The following is an 18306-nucleotide window of genomic DNA, read 5'->3' as shown; positions in this document are numbered from 1 at the left end:
TATATTACACACACACACACACACACACACACACACACACAAAATATCTACACATTTATGTTTTTTGTCGGCTCTCCTATCCTATCAATTTTGATGCTTAAATCTAACTGTAATTTAGTATAAAACAAATGATTAGATGTTATTTTATTGTTTTTCAATTGTGTATAAGAGTGCACTCAAATGCGCTAATTGTTAACTTTTAAAAAATATTTTTATAAAACTAAAACAAGTCTTAGGACTTAAATAATTAGCTTTTGAATAATTTTTTAGTTTTCATTTAAAAAAAAGTTATTTGTGTTTTGTTTCAATTTTAATCTAAGTTTACATTTTTTTGTTTATTGGCGCAAATAATAGTCACCTTATTATCAAAAGGCGTTTTAATTGCTTAAATATAATTTTATTATTTAGCAGTTATTTTGTTGTTATTTTCATTTTGTTAGCTAATCAAATACCTCATCTAATATAATATATATCATATTATATATATATATATTTAATCTGTATATACAATATATAGAGGTTTTAGGCAAATATTTTTTGCTGTGTTAGCGCTAATGTCCTTATCTTTTGAGAAAATCTTATATCTAAACGATTCACTTATAATATAACTAATGTCTTAATTATATTAGCCGTTAATAAGCATGCATTTCAAGCTATTTGACGCTCAAATTATCTAATCTTTTACATAAAATAATAATGTATTATTAGATTTTTGCTTATATACAGTATATAAATCTAATAAAATATACATTGAGATAAAAAAAATTGATCCATGTCAATTTAATGAATGCATATTTTGAATTGGTTTAAATAAATTGATGTTCAAAAAATATAATATATTAATTTTTTTTACTGTAAAACAAAAGTTAATCTAAATTGACAATTGACATGACTTGACAACAATCAACCGGTAATAATAATAATATGATAATAATATTATTATTACTTAAAAAGTTTTTCTCTCACAGATTTGTAGACAAATATTATATATTGCTTTACAAGTTAATTATCACAACAACAACTGTACAAAACAAAAAAACAAAATAATAAAATATTAATTATATTTTCATTTAAAATTCATTATTTATTGTTACGCTAATAGATAATAACTATAATACTAATAATAATATTTTGGTGTAATTTCTCAATAGTTTCCGCAATAAATATATCATTATAATTAAATATACTGTACACGAAAAAAATTTGTTGTTATACATGAGTGTTAATAAACTGGTTGCCAATTTGTTTAAACAATTTGTTTAATATTATATGTGATTTTTGTTGTTAACTGACAAATGTCAAGTTTAAGCGTGAATTTAGACACTTTGTTGTTGTTGTAGTTGTCTTAATGTTAATTAGTTTTTCTCTCTCAGTATAAAACATAGACAGAAAATAGCATTTGAAAAAATAATAATTTTGCATAAATACATAATGCATAATATCTAAAAATCGTTTGGATGTATGCATATATATATATAAATATATATATGCAGACATGTACAGTATATGATAAATTTAAATGTAAATGCTTTATATAGATATATTTAGTATAATTTAAATAATAAGTAAATTTATAATATTTCTTTGAACACAAAAAAAATATTTCTAAATAAAAATATCTTATATAATTTGCAATTAATATTTTGTTGGGGTATTTGATGTATGTTTGTTGTTGTTGTTGTTGTTGTTGTTGTTGTTGATGTTGTTGATGTTAAACTCAAGTTTTTATATGAAATAACATGTTTTAATAAAACACGAAAGTCGTCAACACATAAGCGGCACTAAAAGTGCTAAATGTATGGTTCAGTTAAGTATAAGTTGTATAAGTTATATAATATAATATTTAAGACTAAATTTTTTTTGTAATCAAACTTTTTTTTAATATTAATAAAATTAATTTTTTTCACATATTTATTATCATATGGATATTATGATTATGTTATAAATCTTAACTTATATTTTCTCTGGACTTAAAAAATTTAATAACTATTATTATTATTAGTAGTAGTAGTATTAATGTATTAGTTAAATGACATTGAAATCCTCAAGCAATATACCCGAGCGGTGAACTAAAATATTACATAAAAAGTGTATTATTTATAATTAAAAAAAACTACAAGTATTTTCTAATAAATATTGACATTTATGCTAATATGTTTCATTATGTTATGAAATTTATCACAAATAAAATATTAATTATTAAATTATATGACAAAAAAAATTAAAAAACTTCAGGTTTATCTTGAAGACACATTTTATCATTAAAAAAATAATAAGTATGTATACAGTATTATTTTATACTAAACTACAATACAACAACAGCAAAAATTACAGAAAATACTGTATAAAATATTAAAAAATACAATTTAAAATAATTACAATATATATATTATAAAATATTTTTAAAAAACTGTTATATAAATTCAACAAAAAATGTAAATAATATTCAGTGATTAACATATAGACATGAATTCAACAACATTGTGTTAACTGCTTTGCTAAAAATGTTTGAAATAGTTTTTTTTTAATAAATAATAAATAATACGGTATTTGTAAAATAGTACTTAAATTTGTCTATAATGTCAAAGTTAAATATAGGATAGATATATATGAGATAATTTATATATACCGTGTTTGAAAATAGCAAAATAATTTTTTTCAATTTATAGTTCAAACAAAATAAAATGAGTTTAATGGCAAAATTTACTCAAATTAATAATTTTAAAAAATAATAATAACTAATATTTTGTGTTTGATATATTGGTTTGCCAGTTCAATCCATTGCCATATTATTATAATTATTATAACAATTACACATTCACTAAAAATAAATAAATGATGAATTGCTAAGAAATTGAATGGAAACGAAAAATTAACTTTAATTTTCTACGTTTTTAACATTTGATGTTTTTTCCCATTTGGATATTACTGTATTACTACAAACCACTTGGTATTATTTGTAACCGAAAAAAATAAATGGCTAATTAGTGTCAAAATGTAAGCTAAAATATTATTTTAAAATTTATAAAAATTGAATGTCAAGAGAAAAATGATTAATCGGATGAATTTATTATAAAAGAAATGTGTTTTTTTATCATTTTTTTCTCTCTCTGTGTTTATTAATAGATAAAACATAAATAGTTGTAATATTAATAATATTTAGTTACTTATAGTTTTGTAAAGTTAATTGGTTTGTGTTTGATATTTGTTATGTAGAATAATAATAATAATATAAAAGAGAAAAATTGAGATATTATTTCAATTTCATTGTATTGTCTAATGTGTTGCCAATAAATTGAGGTTTTCTCTATTGTTCAAATAATTACACTATTTATTTTCAAATATTAAAAAAAGTTATTTTATTTCATATTCAACTTTTTTTTAATAAAAATATTTAAAATTAAAAAAAAAGTGCACTAAATTTTTTTTATGCTATAGAATTAATACAAATATCTAGATTTAAATATTTGTCATATTTGAATAAAATTACAGTACATAAATAATTATTAATAATAATAATATAGTATTTTTTTATTTATCCATATAAACAGTACGTATATAATCTATATATACAGTATGTATATATTTATAATAACATATTTAGATATTATAATATTATTAATGCAAATGAATTATATATTTAAATAATATTAGAAAAACCCAATAATTTTAAATAACCATTGATTGACAAATATTCAAATTTAACATTAGTTTGAATGTGTGTATATGTGTTGTCTGTTTGATGGGCGATAATTGAATGTAATTATGTAATTCAAAACTGTATGCAATATATCCCATATATGCAAATTGAAATGTCTTATATATATATATATATATATATACAGTACATAAGTGTCTCTTTTATTCATAACTAACAATTTAATCCCTACAAAACGTATTACATATAATTGTTAATAATATAATAAAAAGCGTCAAATCATATAAATATATATTTATACGTTGATCTCAATGCATTAATTTAAATAAAATAACTTTATTAAAAGTTGTTAAATTTGCTTTACTAGTAAAATTTAAATGTTGTTATTTAATATTATATGGAAAAAGCTAATTAATATTAATATAAATCTATAATTTTAGAAATTTCATTATCAAATATTTACATATTTTTATATTTATATACAGTATATATTTAGAAAAATTATTATAAATTTAAATAACAAATAATAATAATATTTTCATAAAAATATAATTGAGTAATAAAATTCAAAAGCATAGCATAGCAATTACCAACAGATTAAAATTAAGGTCTTTATTTAAATATATGTATTTATATAATATTTATAATTATTTATTTATTTATTTATATGTATGTATGTATGTATGTATGTATGTATKTATGTATGTATGTATGTATGTATGTATGTATGTATGTATGTATGTATGTATGTATGTATGTATGTATGTATGTATGTATGTATGTATGTATGTATGTATGTATGTATGTATGTATGTATGTATGTATGTATGTATGTATGTATGTATGTATGTATGTATGTATGTATGTATGTATGTATGTATGTATGTATGTATGTATGTATGTATGTATGTATGTATGTATGTATGTATGTATGTATGTATGTATGTATGTATGTATGTATGTATGTATGTATGTATGTATGTATGTATGTATGTATGTATGTATGTATGTATGTATGTATGTATGTATGTATGTATGTATGTATGTATGTATGTATGTATGTATGTATGTATGTATGTATGTATATGTGTGTGTGTGTGTGTGTGCACATAGAAATTACAATATAGATTAGTATCTGAGTTTATAAATATAAAAATATATGATATATTTCTAATTTTTTGCAATTCCTTATATAAATATCATAATATATATATATTTATATTTTTAAAATCATTAGCAACTTTTACCCCTTTTAGCATTATTTGTGAATATATTATAATTATCGAGTTTAAATTCAAAGAGAAAATTTATGCAATTATATTATTTATATAAATTATTAACAAATTAAAAAATCACGACAATAAACAAATAAAAATTTATAAATAAATTTGTGTGAATGCTATTTGATGGGTTATTAATATAAATATTTAAAATACAGGGCATATACTGTATACTGTATATAATCATAATACGTACTAATAATTTAAATAATTTTCAAATAAACTCAATTGATATAATAAATAAATAAATTTGTTGTTGTTTTATATGTATTTCTAAATAAAGAAAAACTTATTTTATTTTTCATAGTTTTAAAAATAAGTAAAAAATTGTAAATTATTTTATATAAATTAAATTTTAAGTTTAATTTTTTATTTTATAGGTTATTAATATAAAGCTAATGGTTTATATTTTAAATATTATATATTGATACAAATAAATCGTTAGTTTGTATTTATAAACTAAGTGTCCGGTTATTACTATACATGAAAAAAGTAGAAATTAATAATATATTCTTACTTAAGGATTAAAATACTTATTTAAAACAAAGTTTTTGTTTTAAAACTGCAGAATAACACTAAATTGTATGAAAATAAAATAAATCTTAAATTAAGCTCTTTATATAACATCTGATATATATTTATATATAATAAATACATTTATGTATAAAAAGTTATGTCAAAAAATACTGTGAGAAAAAGTGTACTTAAAAAATGCTTGGTTGTTTTACAAACAAACAAACAAAAAGCATAAAAATAGTTTAAAAAATAAATAAAAGTTAGTGTAATTAAAATTTTAGTTAATTTTGTGTGTGTTTTATATATAAATTTATTTGAAATAAGATTTTTTTGTGATAATACCTAATTAAATATATAAATTTTTAATTAGTACTAACAAACAAACTTTTAGTTATTTTTTGTTTTGTTTATTATTTTTTAAAATAGCAATTAGATGTTAATTAAATAGTAATATTTTTTGTTCACTTATTTATTGTTTTATATTAAACTAATAATTTAAGATTAAATTGAATTTTAACAATTTTTCATTTATTTTCTTTTATATATAAGTTTAATTGAAATTTTTATTTATACTTATGCTTCCCGTTTGTGCCATTATTGAAATAGTTAAAGAGAAAAATACGCTTAAATAAAATCATTTTAAATATATGTTTTTAAATAAAGGGTATAAATTTGTATTAACTTTTATAATATATTACATAATCAATTAAAATTAAAGCACCGTTAGATTTTTTTTGGGAACAAGGATGGGATGATGATAGGGTGGAAACCGTGTTTTGGCTATTTATTTGTATTAATAGTTTGTTTTAATATATTTATAAACATATACCTTAGATTTATCTTAAATATTACATATAATTTTAACAATAAATTATTTCTAAAAAAAAATTCTTAATATAATACTGTGTACATAATAAAGGAAAATAAAAAAATAATAATTTTATTAAATCAAAGCACAGTGTATTTAAAATACAAACTTTATTTAATTAATATGTGTGCAAGTTTTTTTTATTTTGAAAAATTTATTATATAATAAAATTTTATTTTTATTATTTATTAATATGAATGTATATTAAATTAATTAAAATAAAAAGTTAAGATTATAAGTTAAGTAAATGCATTGAAGAAATTTTTTTATCCTAAAGACAACTGATTTTTCTATAGATAAGCAGTACATACCTAACAACAAACTTACTGAAGTTATATAAATATATGTATACAGTATTATATGACATACCTGAACACATATTACATACTTGTGCTTTTCAACTATACTTACAGTATATACAATAATATATATATATATAAAGTAAAGAAAAAATCGCATAAAAAATAAATTTTATGAATTGAATTAAAATACTATAACAAACATTTAATATAAATTATTATAAATTAATGCATGCAGTTTTTTTAGATAATTTTAACGATAAAATTGTGTTAATAAAGGCAATTGTTTAATATATATTTTTATATATTTATATACAATATTTATTAATATTAACGAAAATACAATTAAACAAAATACACTGTTTTGTGGTTAAATATTTAACACTTAATTAAAATTATGGCAAACATTTTGCTGCAGTTTGTTAACATTATTAAACAATAAAAAAAACCTAAACTAAAATCACGTTAAACTTATAACACCAATAAATTAATAATAACATTATTATTATTATTATTATACAAATAACTCTGCAGGGTATTTATAATATACTACAATATTTTTTACATTACATACAACCAGTAAAAGCATTGTGTTTGACTAATAGCTTTTAAAATTTTTTGTTTCAATTTTTTAATTGTTTTTAAATATTTGGGGTACAGTTTGTTGAATGTATTATATATTAAAGTAGATTTTTTTAGAAAATAATAATTTTACAAAATTCTTTCATATAATACTTAAATCCTAAATCTTAGTTTTATTTTATTTCATACTTATGTATTGCATTGATTTGTAGTGCATGTATGTATATGTGTATGTATGTGTTTAATTGAATTGTACTTAATAGAAATAAGTCGATAAAATTACTAAATTTTAGCTATAATAACAATATATATTTGATATAATATATTAAATATCTTTAGCTTCTTTTTTTTAAAAATCATAAAAAATGTTATCTCACTGATTCATAATTTTTTTTCTCAAAGAAAAGTTAAGTCAATGATAAAAAAATATATAAAAATTATTGTTTAAATAAATTTATATATATATAAATTCTTATAAGTTTAAAATTAAAAAACATACTGTAATTACAACACTATAACATTTTAAATTGATTATTGTTTGTATTATTTTTGTTTTAAAATTTGTTCCAAAATAACTACTATTGTATAGCATTTACTGTACGATAAAATGCTTTATAAAAATCACTACATATTTAAAATACTAAATGTTTTTCTTATAGTTATTGTTTGGTATGCCATCAAAAAAATGATATCAATCAATTATTATATTGAAATATTTACGAATGTATTGATAAATAATAAATTATTTTTTTAATGCTATAAATTGTTTTAAGAAAACAAATAAAAAATATAACTTTAGACACAATAACAACAATAATCATAATAACAATCATAACAATAACAATATTAACAATAATATAGTTTTTCTAATTCACGTGTGTATCTGAATTTGAATTCATTTATAGATCAATAATAAATAATATATTTATATATTTAAATATTACTATATTTAAGACCTCAACCCTATTGAAAGCATACATAGTGTACTAAAAATTATTATAACTTTATTGTAATTATAGTTAACACAGATTTTTATTGCTATTTTGCATATCAATCTAAACAGTAAATTTAATTAATATTTTGTGCCATTAAATAATAGCTAGTATTGTGAAAATTAATGACATAAAAACATTGGATTCATTATTATTATTATATATATAACTAAATATATTGATAAAAGTGTTTTTAACGAAGTTATGATTAATTATTGTTTTATTAGAAATTCATTTGTTTTCAAGACATTTGTTATTATTTCATCGATAATTACTTTCATTGCAAAAGGTATTCAATTGTTTTATTTATTTATTTTTTCAAAAGAAAAAATAATAAGAAAAATTCTTTATAATTAATCAAACTTTTAATTAGTAAAAACAACTTTCATAAACACCCAAAATATATGAATGTTGTTATCAATGTTTTATTTAATATATTTATATATTATATAGTGTATATAAATTATGATTAATAATTATAGTTTTGTATAATATATACAATTTATATATTTATATTTATTAGACGTATTGACTAATGATAGACCAGAAGTGGGCATTTGTTTGACTATCGATGAAAACCTAACCAAATATTACAGCAATTGTTTTGTTGGCAATAATACAGCATTTCTAAGATTATATTGTTGTCGGGATGAGGATTATGATAGACATAAGCTTAATAGTGATACATATAGAGAGTACTGTTGCGATATCGACACGTTTGCCGGACAACACAGGTTTGTTAATACAGTAACTAATGGATTATATATTGTGATTGATTTTCAGGTTATTGAATAATTTAAAAAAAAATAATTTGACATCGCTTTTGAATAATTTTTATATTTATTTTTAATAATTAAGTGCTGAAAAAATTAGGTCCAAATTATAAACAAAATAATCAATTATGCAGTTTGTTAGCAGATTTTGCTTTATATATTTATTTATTTATTTATTAAGAAATAGTTTTATTAATTTTATTTTCTGAAAAATTTATCATAACTTGTGTGTGAGAGAGAGAGAGACAGAAAGAGAGAGAAAAATATATTATCAAATCGATAACGTTTTTATATATAATTAATTTTATTTTAATTTCCATAAAATCGTGTCTATATTTATAAATTTCATTTACACCAATAATCAAAAACTATATCTGACTTTAATATTTTTCACATAAAAAATTATGTTAATTGAGATTTCCTTGAAAAATACAAATATAAAAACTAATTGAAAAATATTAAAAACACATAAAATGATGCTTTACTATAAAAAGTAATTAAGTTTATACATTCAAATGAGAGATACATTTAGTATATACAGTATTATATTTTATAATATAAAAATAAAATAAATCTTTATAATATTCATATATAACTTATACTGTATTTGTATATAAAAAAACGTTTTATGTCATATATTAAATACAACAAAAAAAATATTTAACAGTATAATAATATTATATATTTTTAATAACAGGACACGACTTCATTTAATCCTAATAATGGTTTGCGTGTCAGGTGTGCTATTATTTGTCATATTTTTAATCAATACAAACATTATTATTATTATTTGCTCATTAATGGCTAACGGATCCAATAGCCGGAATCGGACACAAACCGCTCGGACGACAGTTAAAAATAACAAATTGGACACAAAGACAACGGATCGAGAGATCAGTCATAAGACACAGGGCTTAGGTGTTACAGTTGGCGGCACTGGTGTTGGTGTTGGTATACACAACAACAACAGGACAGGTATATCATCAGGAAACGGGGCCAACAATAAAAAAATAATCAACATTAATAGCAATAGTAATAATAATAATAATAATAACAATAATAATAGCAATGTGAATAATAATAATAATAATAATAATGACAATAACAAAAACAAAAAATTAAAGCACTAATAAAAGTTTTTTTTTGTAGTTAAAGTTATAATGAGTTTCGGCCCACGAAACTTGTTTATATTTATTATTATATTTATTATTATTATTATACCGTATATATATATATATATATTATTAATAAATTAGACATTTCATTTTCACAAAATAATACCCACGTTAAATGTCATAAATAAACAACAACAAAAAACTAAACAAACAAAATTATAATCTATATACAGTATACTGAGTATACAGTGTATATACTATATATATTTATTCAATTTAATCTTTATCACCGGTTGGTTATTAATTTAAATTACCAAATGTTTTGTTGACTTTTTATTTTATTATTTGTTTCAAGTTTGTTTTTGCCATTAAATTTACTAATCTCTTTGTGTCTAAATATAAAAATTAAATAAAATTATAATTACTTTTTGTTTATTAGTAAATAAAATTCATAATACATTAGAAGTATAGGTAGTTTAGTATTATATATTCGATATAAAATTTGCAGTAATAGTGAGTTTTCTCTGAAAAAATTAAATCATTTTTATTTTATTTTTATTTTTGAGTTATTTTTGTATTAATTTTATTTGTTTGTTATTGTTTGTGAATAAATATTAAGTTGCTTTCAAAAATCAACTACCTTTTTATGGCACACATTATTATACATAGAAAAAAGTATTAAATAATAAATAATAAAATCCATAGTTAAACATTTATTTTATAATTGTATATTTATATATAAATTTATATATATATTATATATAGTTATTAATATTAATATTATTTTTTATATTCAATTTATTTATTTAATTGCTGCTGATCTCATTTCACATATAGACATATTTAATATCTAATCTGACTCTATAATTAAAAACTATTTATAAAAACATTTAGATTCATTACATAATTATTTTTAATGGTTAATATCGAACATATAAAACAAATATATAAATATAATAATATAAATATTAATCAAGAAAAATCTGGAAAAAGACAATAATGAAAATTACTATTGATTAGCAATTAATCAGAAAAAATTCATAATAACAGCGAAAACAACAACAATAAAAAAAACTTATTAATTCAATTGATTATAATCACGATTATAACATCAATGGGAGAGAAATTTGTTTAAATATTAATGAGATTCAACTTTTATATTATATTACAGTACAATAAGTTATGTGTATTGTTGTATAAATGGATTATAATTATCTGAAAGTATATAAACTCATATTTATTACATTAATCTCTCTTACATTTATAATACGTATACAATATTTTATATATAATATAAGTACACATTGTATATATTATATATGCTATTTATTTGTATATATTAGATCAAAGGCTAGTTAGTAAATAAGAAATTAAGTCATACAAAATACATTATATCATATATACAGTACAATATATGTTGTATAATAATGATTTACAAAAATAAAAAGTAATTGATTATTATATTATAATATACATAAATGTATTTGAATTTTGAGGTTAATCCAATGGTGTTTTAATAAATACAACAAAAATCAAACAAAAAAATAATTTCAAAACACAAATATTATATAAATGTTTTGTTGTAATCATATTTTAGTTTTATAAATACAAATATAAATGATTTGGCAATTTATTTTTATGTAATTATATTGTTTTGAATTGCAATTAAATTAAGTTAAATAAATTATAGAAGTACCATTATTAATATATTTTTATCAGAAAATAAAAAAATATCATTTTATTTATATATAAATGTTTGAGAATTATAATCATATTTATATGAAAACATCAATTTTTAAATAAATAATATTATAATTAATTATAACAAATAGTTTCCGGTAACAAAACAACAATTTAGTTATCAGACACAACACACACACTAAAGTAAAAAACTAAAAAACGTCTAATTAAACTATAAAGATAAATGAGACACACAATCAAATAGCTATAATTTATGCAATTAATTTTCTATACAGTTAATAATTATAATGGTAATTGATTATAATCTTATAAATAATATTTAAATTTATTCTCAAATATATATATATAAAACAATATTATTATTAAAACAAGAAAATATTATCATATATTTTGAATTGACTGCAAGATTGACACAATTTTTATTCTTCGAAAAAAAATTATTAAAAATAAAATTATGAGTAAATCAAAACTGACGGAAATCACTGATAATACTGTAATCGATAGGACAGGCGATTGACATCCAATGTGTGAGATATAAAACATTTCATTGAAAATAAAACAAAACAACAACAAAAAAAAGTTTTCACTTTTCATTTGAAATTTTGAAATAATAATTTTAATTTTATTGTTGAATTTATGGAAATAACAAAATTTAAATTCAACAACAAAATAAATTAAAATTCATAAAAAATAATGCTAATTAACGAATAAATTTTCTCAGAAATGTAAAACAATTTAATGATTTTTTTCAATCTTCTCTACAAATTGTCAACTAACGAAAAAAAACATTAACAACAAAAAAAACTAATTAATCAAAAAAATAAGAATTAAAAAAAATAAATTAAAATAATAATAAACTGTAAATGTTAATTTACAATTATGCAAAATTAAAAAAATATTTCAATAGTAATAATATCATTGAAGCGCATATTTTGCAATATCCTCTTCAATGTTAATGACATTTTTTTAAAAAATAAAAAAAACTAATTTAATATATACAGGTATAGTGACTATAGTCATTGAATTAGTTAAACAAAAATAAATTAACAATATGGTATATAAACTTATTATTATTATTATTATTATTTGTTATCATGTAGATTTCCTATAGGAACTAAATTATAATAATAAAAAAAATTATAAAGGTTAAATGTTCACACATAACCCTTTTGCTAAGTTTAATAACTTTTATTATTATTATTATTTGTTTAAAAAAAATAATTGCTATAACCCGATAATTGTGATTATAATAAATGCAATAAATAGATACTAATTGTATATATATTTTTTAAATACTGTAATAATATGTACATTATTTAAAAATATATCACTTTTCAATGACAGTACAGTCCCCCCCCTTTTACAGTCAATACAACATTATTGTAATAGAGAGACAAAAACATGTGATTAAAGCATGTCTTCAATGGACGTAAACATTGTGTTTGTGTTTATGTATTGAATAGTAAACTGTTTTGACAATCAAAACATTGTAAAACATAATTCAAATCATTTGTACTTTTTTTTAAATAAATTTAAATCTCATTTTGTTTTATTGTTTTGTGAATATAAGTGTTTTTTTTTGTTAATATAAATATTTAAATTAAGTTTCTTTTAGCTTAAAATTTTCTAAATCTATTTTTTTTTTTTATAAAAAACAACACAAAATGATTGTAAAAACCGTAAAAATTTTGCGAAACAATTGGAAAAAATCAGTATTTTTCAGTTGTGTTTCATTGTATGGCATTAACTATGGATATAATAAACTAATGTAAATATAATATACATTAAATTTTACATATTATAAAGTTTTTATTTGATTTTTAAAAAATTATTTGTTTTATTATTTAATTAATTATTTATTTTGTTTTTGTTGTTTTTATATATATATATGTTGTAATTAATAATTTTAATTATATATATTTATATTTAATATCATATATCAGTATTTATAGGATAATATTAAATTGTTTATAATATAAACTTTATATCCAGTATTAAATAAATCAGGATTAAAAATAATTGTAACAAAAAAAATATATAATTTAACTCTTTTTTTAAAAAAATAAACATTGGGTTAAACTAAACAACAAAACAAAACTAACGTTAAATTAATTTTTATTAGAAAAACACAACAAAATTATTTATTTATTAATTTATTTGTTGTTTTTTGGGAAAACAATTTGAAAGTAATTGAAAATTATTTTTCATTTGTTTTATTTTATTTATTTGTTTTTTGTTTAATATTTGTTTCAATAGGGAGAACAACAAAATGAGGACCTATTGTGAGGAGGCGTCGGTAAGTGTGTGTCCCCCATATCATTGAGATTAAGTTATATTTATAGTATATACCTGTATATAAATTTATATAAAATATAATATTTACTTTAGTTATTATATTTTAAATAAACACCCGTTTTTTGTTAATTTTTTATTTTGTTATATATTTAGCCATCAAATTTAATATACAGTATATATACTGTATTTATATATTATATCACATTTATGATTATATATATATTATTATCATATATATAACGCCTACACTTGTAATTAAAGTTTGTTAAACTGAATAACTAAACTTGTTTTTTGTCTTAAACTTTTGTTTTAATATACATTCAGTTCATTATATATCATATTTATAAATATACCGTATATGATATATATATATATTGATTACATTGACCCATGTTATTAGATAATACAAAATTTGAATTTAAATAAATTATATTATGTTTTAAATTTTAAGGTTTTTAAAAAATAATTACTTTTTTTAAAAAAAATAAAACAGCGTTTCGGTAGTCATTATATAAGACCCGATGTTAAGTGCCGACACATTACGGTAATACTGAACCCAGTGGCCAACGGTCGCAAAAGTAAGGCACTGTACGACAAATACTGTGCACCGCTTCTCTATTTGGCCGGTATTCGGGTCTCGCTAGTGGTCACCGAAGCCGAGGGACAGACAAAAGATCTGATGGAGATTATGAACAACACAGACGGCATATTGATTGCCGGCGGCAACGGCACAGTACACGAGGCAGTGACGGGTCTATTGAGACGTGAGGACTATCTGACGGCTATTCACCGATTTCCGATCGGTATACTACCGGTTGGCCGACGCAATACAATTGCCATGAAATTGAATAAGTTTTACGAAAGACGTCTCAATCATTACGAGTAAGACTTTTGACACAATTATTAAAATTATAGTTTTAAAAAAATAAATTTAGATTATATTTATAATATATTTATGTATTTGAAAAAAGTTGTTTTACTATTTATTTGTATTTATTATATAACTATAGTTATATAATAAATATAAGTAAGTTTTTATTGCATATTGTGTGTCAGCAATAAAACAGTTTACTGCAAGTGTGTGTATAGATTATATTGTATATATAAAAAAACAAAAAAAAATATATATATAATAGTTTTAATGCGATTATTATTATAGAGTTATTGTTATATTTTTAATGTTGTATATAAAATTGCATTAAAATGGTTAACCCTTATTATTATTATTATAACTGTATTATTAATATTATATATAAATTATATATTAAAAAAAGGGTTTTAGCTGAGTCTACAATGAGTGCCATCCGTGAAGTGTTGGCACCGATTGATGTGATGAAAATCGAGGGCACCATTGGTAGGCCTGTTTACGCCATTGATGAGCTTAATTGCGGCAAAATAAGAGATACCGTTACTGTAGTCGACAAGTATTGGTATTTTGGCAGTAAATTGAAACCTTATTTTGCATTTTTTGTTAACTCGTTTAAAGTAAGTTTCAGTTTTTTTTGTTGCTCCTCTTTTTTTTCGGCTCATATTTTTCACGAAAAAAATATCATATATTATTAAATATATTTTAGATATTTTTTGTTGTTTTGTTTATCCAGTTTTTAGTTATTTTAATTTTTTTTAATAAGTTTTTGTTTATACAGCATACTAATATTGCATATTTTATATTTATCTATATATTAATATATGTTTATGCATTATATTTAATATTATATATATATATATATATATAATCAGCTTAATATGTAAGAAATGAGTTTCATTTTATATTTTGACGTTAATTATAAATTAAAAGTAATTAATAATTTTTGGGCAAAATTATAATTATGTAATTTTTGGGTTTTGTTTTTTTTTGTTTGATAGTGTTTTGTAAATTATGTATATAATATGTAGATAGAAATTTCAATACACTATAACTATAGCAGAAATTATCTTTAAAAAAATTATAATAACAACAACAACAATCATTTAAGTGAAAGGTTATGAAAATTATTACAAAACAAAAAAAAATATTTATCTATAAAAACTAATTAATTAATTATTAAAGGAAAGTCATATGAAAATTATTTATTTGAATAGTTATTTTTTACTAAATTTCTATATATAGACATTATCACCGGTGGACGACCTGACGGTGTCGTATAGCGAGCCGTGCAATGGGTGCTCCAAATGTTACGAACGGTTTGAACAGTCGACTATCGGTTCTGGTGTCGGCAATCAGTCACGCGATAGTACGACCCGCTGGTGGCATATATTTATGTCACGAAAGTCTACGACATCAGGCAATGACAGCAACAACAACAACAACGGTAGCAATCAATTGGTGGCAAATCAATCAAATCGTCGGCACATTGATTACCGTCATGTGATTAACGACAAGTGTCAAAACTGGTCAACAATGAGTGATAGAAGCGCTGCCAACGTTTTAGTGGTGAATACTAATGAATGCAAATTAAGGCTAATTATTTATTGCCAGCCCTTAACACAAAATCAATTCATTAGCCACGGGTGCGTTCAGTCAAATATGCCATTCTCTTATATAATGTTATATGTGTTTTATATATATATATATATATATATATTGATAGCTACCTTACCTTAACTTTACTATGTATTTATTTTGTTTAGCTATTTAAGACTATAAATTATTTTAGTTTCTCTCTCTCTCTCTCTCTCTCTCTCTCTCTCTCTCTCTCTCTCTCATCCTTTTAGTCTCAAATAAACTTAAAAACCTTTTATCTATTATATAATAAAAGGTTGTTTTGAATATAAAAAGCCTTTTATTATAATTATTTGGCCATAAATTATACGATTCTCTCTCTTCTTTTATATTGTTTTTATTTTTTTAGCAATTTTTTGTTTGTATCTATCATTTTATTTATATATATATATATATTTATTTATTGTTTATTTATTGTTTTGACTTTAATTTTTTATTATAGCGTAAAGTTATTTAATAGTGAGCCGTTGCCCGATAGCGATGACGAAAATTCTGGCGTTAAAGTGATTGAAGCCATGGATATTAATATTGATTTAACCAATGATAACAATAATATTAATATTAGTAGTATCGGTGCTCAAAGTGGTGCAGATAATGATGGCGATAGTGTCGTCGCTGATGTTACTGTCGGTACAGAAGCTATTGATGCCGATAATGACGGTGACGACGATCGACAGTCAGATAATAATATGATTGTCAATAATGAGGAGATTCTGTCTGTTGCGCCAAACAACTCGTGGCTTAGTATCGATACGGAAAGTTATGAGAGACAGTCGCTTAAGATTACATTAATGCCTAAAGTGGTTAATATGTATAGTTGTAGTACACCATCAACACCGGCACCATTAGCAACAACAACAGCAACATCATCATCATCTCTGGTTCGGCCAGTTTGAGGAACGCATACCTGTTCTCTTATTCCTATGTTTTTATAAAACTTATATATATATTATATAATATATTATTATTAATAATAATAAAGAAAAAGTTTGGAAAAATGTTAGTTAATTTTTTTTTGGACTTATATGTAATATTTTTTTTTTGAAAAACTTGTTTCCTCTCTCTCCCGGTGTCTCTCTCTTTCAAACACATACTACACTCTAGTGTGTTGGCAAACTTGGGTACCAAAAAATCGACGATTGCTTCCAAACACACACACATTTCTAGGCAGACATTTAAAACCTGTCTGACAGTGTCTGCCCTTCCCACTAGACTCTGGCAGTTACCTAACCCGCAGGCGCCGATTCCCTATATAAAACCCGACAACACATTCACAACAGCATAACAACAACAGGACACAGACATCATATACACACATACATACATCCAACCAACCAATACTACTACTGTTATTATTATTATACATTACTATTATATGTTGAACTTTTTTTAAAGAGAGAGAGAGAGAGAAATATATATATATTTATATTGTGTTTGTGGATAGAGAGTGGTGTTTATGAAAATCAAAGCTCTTATATAACTATATACTGAAACTGTAAGAAACCAATGGAATTGTTATATAAGTTTTAAAAAGTCAATTGAAAGCCCATCAGTAAAGAGAAAAATTGTTTTTCTCAGAAAATATTTTTTCATTCAGTGAATAACTTAAACGAGAAAAAAGTCTAAAAAAGTTTTTATATATATATATATATATATATTTTACGAAAAACCTAACTTCTAATTGTGTGTTATTGTTGTCTATTCCCAGAAAAACAACAGTCATT

At 21.0% G+C, this 18306-nt stretch overlaps 2 protein-coding genes across 2 annotated transcripts; both read left to right on the top strand.

Annotated features, from left to right (window-relative positions):
- The first annotated feature begins 57 nt into the window (after positions 1–57).
- LOC128965358 (uncharacterized) lies at positions 58–9958 on the top strand. Its single transcript, XM_054312036.1, has 4 exons — positions 58–109; positions 8719–8929; positions 9666–9706; positions 9789–9958. The coding sequence occupies exons 1-4, from the start codon at positions 58–60 to the stop codon at positions 9884–9886; spliced, it is 402 nt and encodes a 133-aa protein (XP_054168011.1). The 3' UTR covers positions 9887–9958.
- A 3490-nt stretch (positions 9959–13448) lies between these two features.
- LOC128965346 (uncharacterized) lies at positions 13449–17484 on the top strand. Its single transcript, XM_054312025.1, has 6 exons — positions 13449–13552; positions 14041–14080; positions 14573–14961; positions 15354–15564; positions 16190–16590; positions 17025–17484. The coding sequence occupies exons 1-6, from the start codon at positions 13449–13451 to the stop codon at positions 17476–17478; spliced, it is 1599 nt and encodes a 532-aa protein (XP_054168000.1). The 3' UTR covers positions 17479–17484.
- The last annotated feature ends 822 nt before the right edge of the window (positions 17485–18306 follow it).

Source organism: Oppia nitens, unplaced genomic scaffold (genome assembly GCF_028296485.1).
Source record: "Oppia nitens isolate AA-2021 unplaced genomic scaffold, nextdenovo-longstitch-racon4-pilon3 scaffold10_pilon_pilon_pilon, whole genome shotgun sequence".
In the NCBI taxonomy this organism is placed as follows: domain Eukaryota; kingdom Metazoa; phylum Arthropoda; class Arachnida; order Sarcoptiformes; family Oppiidae; genus Oppia; species Oppia nitens.
This window is presented reverse-complemented; position numbering and strand designations above follow the sequence as displayed.

Excerpts from the sequence above, each read along its gene's own strand:
- LOC128965358 (XM_054312036.1), top strand. The coding sequence starts at position 58 with ATGTTTTTTGTCGGCTCTCCTATCCTATCAATTTTGATGCTTAAATCT. Across the intron at positions 110-8,718 it reads TTTGATGCTTAAATCTAACT|ACGTATTGACTAATGATAGA; the intron begins GTAATTTAGTAT and ends TATATTTATTAG. Across the intron at positions 9,707-9,788 it reads AATAATGGTTTGCGTGTCAG|CCGGAATCGGACACAAACCG; the intron begins GTGTGCTATTAT and ends CGGATCCAATAG.
- LOC128965346 (XM_054312025.1), top strand. The coding sequence starts at position 13,449 with ATGATTGTAAAAACCGTAAAAATTTTGCGAAACAATTGGAAAAAATCA. Across the intron at positions 13,553-14,040 it reads TATGGATATAATAAACTAAT|GGAGAACAACAAAATGAGGA; the intron begins GTAAATATAATA and ends TTGTTTCAATAG. Across the intron at positions 14,962-15,353 it reads AGACGTCTCAATCATTACGA|GGTTTTAGCTGAGTCTACAA; the intron begins GTAAGACTTTTG and ends TATTAAAAAAAG.